The sequence below is a fragment of the Otolemur garnettii genome, unplaced genomic scaffold, assembly GCF_000181295.1.
Source record: "Otolemur garnettii isolate 467f Iridium unplaced genomic scaffold, OtoGar3 scaffold00116, whole genome shotgun sequence".
NCBI classification, from domain to species: domain Eukaryota; kingdom Metazoa; phylum Chordata; class Mammalia; order Primates; family Galagidae; genus Otolemur; species Otolemur garnettii.
In genome coordinates, this window is record NW_003852511.1 from 4,844,390 (window position 1) to 4,854,708 (window position 10,319).

The 10,319-nt window shown below is 48.6% G+C and overlaps 1 protein-coding gene across 1 annotated transcript in view; it reads right to left on the bottom strand.

Annotated features, from left to right (window-relative positions):
• NID1 (nidogen 1) overlaps nucleotides 1-10,319 on the bottom strand; it is a 90,630-nt gene that overhangs the window by 10,747 nt on the left and 69,564 nt on the right. The window contains exons 13-15 of the mRNA XM_003797446.3: nucleotides 8,598-8,825; nucleotides 6,416-6,588; nucleotides 978-1,104 (exon numbers count right to left, since the gene is read on the bottom strand). Of these exons, the coding sequence (XP_003797494.1) occupies nucleotides 978-1,104; nucleotides 6,416-6,588; nucleotides 8,598-8,825 (528 nt within the window). The remainder of the gene's footprint in view (nucleotides 1-977; nucleotides 1,105-6,415; nucleotides 6,589-8,597; nucleotides 8,826-10,319) is intronic.

Below are 10,319 nucleotides of genomic sequence, written 5' to 3' on the forward strand. Positions count from 1 at the left end.
ACACGTACTTAGGAAAATAGTCTTGATTTGTTGAATGCAGGCATTAATTAATGCATAGAGCATTTGGCTTAAATTGGCATTCTTCAGTTGAGGAATTGAGGTCAAAAGCTGAAGGGCAGGCTGTGCCAAAGCTTTGCACACTCGATCATAGTAACGCAACAAAGAAGCTGAGAAACGTCGGTGAAAGTCAGCCTGATTTGCTGTCCTGCTCTGGCATCTGAGCAAGAGTGGTGGGGGCGAGGGAGGGAAGAAGAGAAAGCACCCCTCACCCCCGATGTTACAGGCTGTAATGGCAGCCCACTAACTCAACAACGGTCTTGAGAATAGGCTCAACTCTCAGGGTCAATATCTGCCAATATGCTCGCAATGCTCCTAACTATCTGATTCATCAGCATGGGAAACTCCTAATGGAGCACACCATGGGACAGATACTCCCAGAATCAATTCTAGGCTCAGCAGCCAGAGGCAGAAATGTATATTAACACTGGATGGCTGAGACCTGCCTGGGCAATGAAACACAACCCTATCTCTACTAAATATTAAAAACTTCAGTGGGCAAGGTGGCAGGTCCCTGCAGTCCCAGCTACTCAGGAGGCTGAGGCAGGAGGATTGCTTGAGTTCAAGGATTGCAGTGAGCCATGATCATGCCTCTGTCAGGGTGACAGAGTGAAACCGTGTCTCAAAAACCAAAAACAAAAAAACTGGATGGTGGGTTTGGTCTTTGTTGGCCACAGAAATTGACTTTATAAGCTTTCAGAGAGAGGCATGGGCACTTGTCCTGCTTCCACTTTATTCTCCCCAACAAATCTCACTAAGGTGTTTGTGATTTAATGGAGGAGCTGGAAAGTCTGGCTCATTGAGGCAGAGGACCCCACCCCTCTCAAGCCACCCTACCCTGCAAACTCCGCCTTCTGCCAAGAGCCACTTGGGCTGCCAGAAGCAAAACCCAAAAGGAAAAATGATATTTGCTTGCCTACCTTGTTGGACGATGGTGGCTGGCTCTCCACCATGGAGACTGGCTCTTCCAATGGAAGGCTCACTGATGTCTGTCCAGTAAACCATCTTGTCCACACAGTCATAGGCCAGTCCAATGATGACTTTCGCCTGGAAGTCAAGACCGGTGGTGAGAATGATCCAGCCACAAACATCAGAGGAACTATTGTTAGTGAGAATCTTTTCACACATGGACCGGCACTCAGATATCTTTTTTAATGAGTGACTTCAAGTCTTTTGTCCATTTAAAATTTTTTATTATTGTATTGTGAGAATTATTCATATATGTCCGATAAATCTTGTAATATACACATGCATATATATGCATGTACATATGTGTAGGAATGTATGTATATTTTTTTCTGAAATAGTCAAAACCATCTTGAAAAGGAACATATTTGGAGGACCCAAATGCCCTGCCTGATTTTAAGATTTACTATAAAATCAAGACAGCATGGAATTTGATGTGAGGTTAGATGAACAGATCAATGGAACAGAACAAAGAATCCAGACACAAACCCTATTAGAAGCAGAGCATTATTTTATTTTTTAACAAAGCCACCGGCTCAGCGCCTGTGGCTCAAGTAGCTAAGGCACCAGCCACATACACCTAAGGTGGTGGGTTCAAATCCAGCCCAGGCCTGCCAAATAACAATCATGGCTACAACCAATAAATAGCCAGGCATTGTGGCGGGTGCCTGTGGTCCCAGCTACTTGGGAGGCGGAGGCAGGAGACTCGCTTGAGCCCAGGAGTTGGAGGTTGCTGTGAGCTGTGATGCCACAGCACTCTTCCCAGGGGGACAGCTTGAGGCTCTGTCTCAAAAAAAAAAAAAAGCAAAGCCACCAAGGTGCCAATGGGGAAATAGAGTGTTTTCAACAAATGGTGCTGAAATATCTGGATAAACATGTAGGGAAAAAAAGAATCCCAATCCAACCTTACACTAAAGGCAAAAATTAAAAGCTTCTAGAAGAGGGTGGCACCTCTGGCTCAAAGGAGTAGGGCATCGGCCTCATATGCCAGAAGTGGCCGGTTCAAACCCAGCCCCAGCCAAAAACTGCAAAAAAAAAAAAAAGCTTCTAGAAGAAATCATAAGAAAATATCTTCACACTCTTCCAAGTAAACACACCTGCCAGGCCAAGTTTTTATAACAAATAATGGTGATTCTGCAAAGAATTCCAGATCATAAAATTGGGATGTTAACATTTATTACTATACTATAAATACATTATAGTCTTGTATTTATATAATAAATCAAATTTGCATTTAAATTTATATTATAATTATAAATATATCATGTTATTATATATATAGCTATTAACTAATCCGGTGTCTCGGGAAATGCCGAGACAGCCCTGAGCACCTGTCGTCTCAAACAGACATAATCAAATGCTAAGGCCCCAACTATGGGGACCTCCTTCATAGCAACCTATGCCCAGCAGCTTCTCCGGCCTTCCATCTTACTAAGGAAATACCTTTTCCTTCCATAAACACAGAATCCTTTACCATATGCCAATTCCTACAAAAACAAAACAGAAAAAGGACCAGAGGAAGCAAAGTCGAGTAATGTTTTTACGTCTGACTCGAGTTTAACAAAAATCAACTGTGCTATACTTGTGTGTGTGTGTTTTTCTTTTTGGTTTTGTGCTTTTGGTTTTTATCTATTCTTCTCCACTAATTCATGTCATAAGTACCTTATCAGATGCCTGTTAGGTATGACAAACTGGTGATACTGAGACAAGACTCCATCCTAGAAAGAACACAAGTAACTTAAATTATCCAACCAACTGCTTCCAACAAGTCATCTGCCCACAGGCTGCTCTGGCAAAGCCTAGTTCTGATTTCTTACAAATTAACATGTAAGTATTTATGCACATGTAAAATTTAGCCATTGGGAAAAACTGGGGAAAAGGTATCCAGGACCTCCTACAGCTCTATGATTATTCCAAAACAAAAAGTTCAAAGCAAAACTAAACATGAGCACAAACATTTCCCTCAATCAGACACCATGGAGTTCATCTCTTTAGCTGTCACCCATGAGAGGTTCTGGGAAAAAGCAGACGGCCTGTCTGAGGCTGGGTTCCGTGGGCACTTGGCTGTAGACACGGGAGGAGGCATTATGAGGCCGGGCAAAGGCTCAGGAGGGCAGGCAATGTGGAAGTGGAGAACCGGGATGATCTTCCACTGGAAAGATCTGGATTGTCAGCATGTATTTCCCTCTCAGAAGGTCAGGTAAAAAAGGACAGTGACTCTCACTTCACACGACACATACAAGTTGACTCCAATGAACCAAAGACCTAAATGTACAACTATAAAACTCCCAGAAGAAAATACAGAGAGAAAGCCTTAGGACATTGGACCGGCCAGAATTTTCTTGGGTATGATACTGACAGCACAGGCAACAAAAGAAAAAAATTCAACTACAAAAAAATTAAAAACTCCCGTGCCTCCCAGGACACAACCAATGGTGAAAAGGCAACCCACAGAATGGGAGAAAATATTTGTAAATTAAACATCATCTTCTATGGGGTTAACATCCAGAATATATAAAGAATCCCTGCAACTCGACAATTTCTGATCAAAAAGTGGGCAAAGGATTTGGACAGACGTTTCTCCAAAGGAGAAATACAAATGGCCAGTAAGCACCTGAGAAGATGCTCAATGTTACTGATCGATTAGGGAGGTGCCGATCAAACCCACAATGAAATACCCTCTCACACTCACTAAGATGGCTAAAAAGATTACAAAACAAAAACAAAAACAAAATAACAAGTGCGGGTGAAGATGTGGAGAAATTAAAACCCTTGTGCTCTGCCACTGGGAATGAAAAGGGTGCAACCACTGTGGGAAACAGCATGGTGGCTCCTCAGAAAATGACACACGATCCAGCAATTCCACTGTGCTCTATGAATATCCAAAAGAAGTGAAAGCAAAGACCTCAACAGATTATTTGTACACCAGCGTTCTTAGTAGCATGATTTGGAATAGCCAGAAAGGAGAAGCAACCCAGATGTCCACTGATGAATGAATGGAAGTACAGTACATCCAATCAGCAGAATGTTCATCTCTGAAAGGCAAGTCGGACACAGGCTACAAGATGAGCAAACCTTGACGACATTATGCTGAGTGAAATAAGCCACAAAAGGATAAATGCTGTAGAATTCTACTTATGTGAGGTACTTAGAGGAGTCACTTATACACAGTAGAATGGTGGTTGCCAGGGCTAGGGTGGGGATGGGGGGGAGAGTAAGGAAGGAGCAGACGGAGGTGACAGGAGGTGACAGCTAAGAACGCTGTGAACGTACAGGAACACCACTGAAAGGAGGGGGAAAAATACTGAGTTCCTTTTTTTTTTTGCAAGTTTTTGTTTGTTTGTTTGTTTGGCCGGGGCTGGGTTTGAACCCGCCATATCTGCATATAGGGCCGGCACCCTACTCCTTTGAGCCAGAGGCACCGCCCAAAAAATGACTGAGTTCTTATCCTGCTGTTTCAGCACCTTCCCTTCCATCTATCCCAGCTAAATTCCTGCCTTTTATCCCCTCCGGTGACATTCAGCCTCTCCCCTTGGTCTTGGGGAAGAATGAATTTCACGGGGATGTAAGCCATGCCTACCACGTGACAGCAGGTGCGGAGACACAGAGAAGACAAACGATGATTTGTGTCTCCAGCAAGGTGAGAGAGAACACGATGATCGCTCCTGCATTTGGCAAGGCTTTTTTTTTTTTTAAGTGCTTCTCCTATGTCAAGAACATTTTAGGTCAATAAGCAGCTCTGTGAAGGCTCAGCGCCTGTAGGTCAGTGAGTAGGGCACCAGCCGCATACACCAAGCCCGGCCCGGCCCGGCCCTGCTAGACAACAATGGCAACTGCAACCAAAAAATAGCCGGCACTGTGGCAGGCACCTGTGGTCCTAGCTACTTGGGTGGCTGAGGCAAGAGAACCACTTAAGCCCAAGAGTTTGAGGTTGCTGTGAGCTGTGACGCCACAGCACTCTACCAAGGGCGACATAGTGAGACTCTGTCAAAAAAAAAAAAAAAAACCACCCTCGTGAAACCAACACCCCTAGACACTAGACAGTTTCCATCTCCTGGTGCTGGTATCACTGACAGGCAGATCCATACATCAGACACAGAACACAGAGCTGGATGTTAACACGACAGGCAGTGCTGAGGGCCGTGGGGAAAGACACAGCAGGATGAGGGGGCAGAGGGAGCCGAGGCTGTGCGCTGGATCGGAGCTCAGCACAGGTGAGGTTTCTGCAGAAATCTGCATGAAGGGAGGCAGTGAAGTGTGAGTGCCTTAGGGTGAGAGAACCCCTCAGGGGAAAGCCCAAGTGCAAAGGCCCCGAGTGGAAATGCACTTGGCATGTCCAGGGAGGGCCGAACCCGGTGAGTGAGGCGAGAGTGGGAGGGACTGGGCAGGACAGGCATCCAGATCCCACAAGGCTCTGAGGACCACAGGAAGGAGTGGCGTTTATTCTGGGTGAAAAACTCAGTTGAGGATTTTGTGCAGGGAAAAAGATGTGACTGATCAAAACTATCTTGCAGGAGGCTTTCAAAAAGTGTTTTATTTTGGATATTTTTGGCTGATGTTCCTTCTCTGGTTTAAAAAAAGAGTGGATACGGCAGCATGTGGCATCTGAGATGTGGAGATCAGTGCAGGACAGGACATGGGGAAAGCGGGAGACACAGTGGGGCAGAGAAAGGAGGAAGAGAGGAACAGCCGGGAGCTGGGCCTGCGGCAGACAGCGTGGACCAGAATGTCTACCAGGAACTTCCAAGCCGGTTCTGCACCCCACTGAGGAATGATGGGGCTTTCTGGGAACTTTGATTTACAAGAGCCAATGGGCCCGGCTCCCTGCCCTCCTGCCCCCCTCACAGGACGCTCCCCACCCCTCCCACTGCTCTGGCAGCTCTGACCCAACCCTGCAGCCGAAGCTCCCAGGTCTCAAGTCTGGTTTCTTGGCAGAGGTCAGGATCTCAGATAAAATACGAGAATGGCATTTCAGTGGGATCCAAAAGTCCCCAACTCACAAAGCGCATCTCTGAAGCCTCTGAGTCAAAGTTTGTTACTGTCTCAGGGCAGATATGAGGATCTCGAGCTGAGGAGCTGCTGGACGGTCTGAAAGTCACTGTGAATTTAGCAGAAATGGAAAGGTGGAACCCAGCAGCTGCATGTGGGCAAGTTACCAAGCTTACGTGAAGCCCTCGGCCACGGCCGCTGGAAGGCCCTCTCACACCTGCCCCGTCTCACCGGGAGCCTCATGGACAGCACAGAAGTGCAGTGGTCCCATCCAGAGACGGTCACCTAGGGCTGCATAGAATGAGTAACGCTGGTTCTAGGGGACCAGGGTCCTGCTCTATGTTCTGGTTTCTCCGGGTCACTGAAGCAGGCGCCGTCCCCAGGCAAGGTCAGTGGCACTCACCGGGATGTGCAGGAATGCCTTGGCTCCCGTCTTCCTCATGCTGCTTCCCTCCAGGGGCAGGCGCTCAATCTTCCCAGTCTGGGCAAAGAGTAAGTGGGTCCCCGGGGGCAGGGGGATCACGGCGGTAGGCACTGAGGGTCTCTGGTGAATCGGGGGAGTCACTGTACTGAGACCTGGGTGGCAGGAGAGGTCAGTGAGTGAGGCCTGTGTGCACCAGGAACACAGGTACACACGTGTACACACACTTACACACTGGCACCCACATCCCACCTGCCAGGTCACGTCACCTTCACGGCACCACAAGCTGCACAGCCACACAATGACTGTTTATATCTGAACTTACCAGAAGCAGAAAGCCATCAATCAGCCAAAGGGCATTTATGGGGGAGATAAACCAGGCCTGCGTCTAGCATTAAAGGTCAAGTGAAAAAACAGCTTGGCTATTTTTAATCGAAACGACTTGGCTATTCATGCTCTGCTTTGGACACAGGGGCCAGACCGTGACCCAAACAGCAGCAGCGGCGGTGGCAAAGAACAGCGTGACAGCAGCAACCGTGGCACCCTGCCCAGGGGGCTGGAGGAACCTATCATAACAAGCTTGCCCTATGCCCCAGGCCTCACCCCAGAGCCAAGGGACAGGACAGTCTCAGTGACCCATAACTCCACATGCCCCGTTTGGGCTTTCAGAAACAAAACGATGGTCATGGCGGGAGAGCTGGGTGCGACCCCAGCCCCACTGCTCACTCTGTCCATGTGGGCCACGCACCTGCCTGGCCATCCTCTCCTGCTCTCCGAAGAGATAAACCAGCTTGTCACCAAGGTCATTTTCAGGCATCTCTCTTGCCTGTCTTTTCTACTCCACCCACTCGGCGATGTAAATGACTCTGACTGACCTCTTCTGTATCTGAATTCATCCGATTCTCAGCTGGATCAAACCTATACCAGCCTCTCGTGCTCAAGGGTGATATTTCTAACACCAAACCCTCTTTACCCGGGTGCCTGCTCAAAACCCTTCCAAACCCTTCCTCAGCTCCTGCTGCCCTCCGTGACCCACATCCAGGCTCCTCACCAGCCTCACACCGGGCACTGACCCCTGCAGTGTCCTTCCTACCCCTGCCCGCTCCAGCCTCACCCCATGCTGCTTATCCTTGGTCCTGCTTAAAAATGCATCTCAGCTGGTGTTGCTTCTGGGACATGTGTCCCCATTAGCCCGCCACCCCACCCAGCCAGGCCCCTCCTCAGCACCTGGGTGCCCATCCCCCTCTCCTAAAGCTCATCTCCCCACCCTGCTCCCACCTGCTCACCCCTCCTCTGAGGGCCTTGGGGCCTGGCACTGGCTTTTCTCCAGGTGTCCCCAGCACCCACCATAGCCCCGGGCACTCAGTTAATGTGGCCGAGTGAATTAATGAAGTTTGCAAACCATTGTTTTACTGTTTCTTAGTAGCTTAGTAGGAAATACCCAGTAGGTGACTCACCTATGATTTTTAGCTAAACTGAGAACGGAGGTTCAAGGATGTGTTATATAAGCTTTTGGTAACTTGTGACAATGCCCAATTTCTACCTTTGTGACAGAAGCAGAATTTTTGAAATGGGAAACACACTCGGGTTTTTCTTGCTCATCTCTCAGGCTGAAGCTGAGGAAGCTGAGTCTGGGGCCGGTGTCTGTCCAAAGTCACACAGCAGGCAGGGCCAGACACAGGACCTGGGCACAGCACCTTCCCACTGCCCCCAGCGGTGGCTGTAGAACCAGCTTGTGCAGAAACCCTTTAAGGCTGTCTGCTCCTTGGATTTGAAAATTGACCCATGTACCTGAAGGCTCAGGGCATGACTAAAGGAGGCAAAGAGGAGGGCAGGTCCTACCGACAGGCCTCCCTCTGCCCAGGTCAGCTAGGGGGGCCCAGAACACACAGGCCCCCACTGCTACCATTACAGCATCAGCACAGCAGGCCTCGGGCATTTACATGGAACTTGTGTGTGCATGGAACACACGTGTACACAGACAAGGAGGAGAGGGTAAGTGACGGAGAGTATGGGGAGGCATGTCGGGAAGTGGGGGGCGGGGAAGAGAAGTGAAGAGGGGTGCAGAAGGGAGGGAGTCGGTGTGGAGGAGTTCAAGATTGAGGGCAGGCAGGCTGAGCAGAGCTCAGCTGTTCCAGCCTGAAGCCCTTCCCCCTCCACTTACATGGGGGCCGCATCCCGGGTCTGGTCCTGGTGCCCTCCACCTCGCGGCCATCGCGATCCACGCACCAGCAGTAGCCGGTGCTGCCGTGGCACTGGGTGGGCACATAGTGTCCGTGCTCGTCACACTCGGGGACAAACAGTCCCCGCGGCCTGGGCCGCTGTAGGTCCGCACCCCCTGCTGCCCCAAGAATGTGTTCTCGCTCCAGCTGGCACCGGGTTTTCTCCACCTCTGTCAGAGAAACAAGCAAAGAGAGAGGATGTGGTGTGCCGCCCCTTGGGGTTCACGAAGGCTGCCTGTCCCTCACTGAGTTTTGTTCCACCCATTTTTCAAAATTTAAAACATCACCATTACTGGACGGGTTTAATTGTCAATTAGACTACATTTAAATGTTTTCCTTTCACTCCTAAGTATTTTTTTTTTTGAGACAGAGTCTCACTATGTTGCCCTTGGTAGAGTGCCGTGGTATCACAGCTCACAGCAACCTCCAACTCTTGAGCTTAAGTGATTCTCTTGCCTCAGCCTCCCAAGTAGCTGAGACTACAGCCACCCGCCACAACACCTGACTATTTTCTGTTGCACTTATCATTGTTGTTTAGCTGGCCCAGGCCAGGTTTGAACCCGCCACCCTCGGTGCATGAGGCTGCCGCTGTAACCACTGTGTTTTGGGCACTGAGCCCTAAGTACTTTTTTTTTTAATTTTTAAAAATTGAAACCAAAAGATTGAAGCAAACTGATACAACATGAAATAAACCATTTTAAGGTAAACAATTCAAGGGCATTTAGGACATTCCTAACGCCGTGTGACCACCAGTTCCATTTAATTCCAACACATTTTCATCACTCAAAAAGGAACCCCCCCCATGTGCATTGAGCAGTTGCCCCTCCCTGACCCCGTCTCCTCCTCATCCCAGCCCCTATTCTGTCTCTGTGTATCCATGTCTGTATATCCTGTTCTGGATTTTCACATAAATAGAACCACACACGTGGCCTTTTGCATCTGGCTACCTTCTTAGCAGAATGCTTGCAAAGCTCATCCAAACGACAGCACGTATCAGAACTGCCTTCCTTTCCGTAGCTGAATAGTAAGAACCGATCACATTTTACTTATTCATTCTTTCATTGATGGACATCACTGTTTTGTTTGTTTGTTTGTTTGTTTGAGACAGAGCCTCAAGCTGGGTAGAGTGCTGTGGCATCACAGCTCACAGCAACCTTCAACTCCTTGGCTTAAGCGATTCTCTTGCCTCAGCCTCCCAAGTAGCTGGGACTACAGGCACCTGCCACAACGCCTGACCAGTTTTTTCTATTTTTAGTAGGGATGGAGTCTCACTCTTGCTCAGGCTGGTCTCGATCCTCCTGCCTTGGCCTCCCAAGAGTGCTAGGATTATGCTGTGAGCCACCACACCCAGCCTCAAGCTCCTTTTTTTTAATAGTAGTCAAGCAGTGGGAATTGAGAAGGAACAAAGAAACTCTACCTGGTTGTGATTAATTAGTCTTAAACACCACTGCACTGGGACCAGCTCAAGCTCCTGGATGACCCACATTGATGTGAGCTACAGATTTTGGGGACCAGATATGATTAAGTACATTTACCAGCACTTGTGTGTTTCCCTCTAATTATGTCCTACTGCTTGGCCTGAAACTTGGCCTCTTACTATGTAACACAGATTCCCAAACAGGGACCCTCCACATCCTGGGATATTGCATCCATGAGTTTAATCA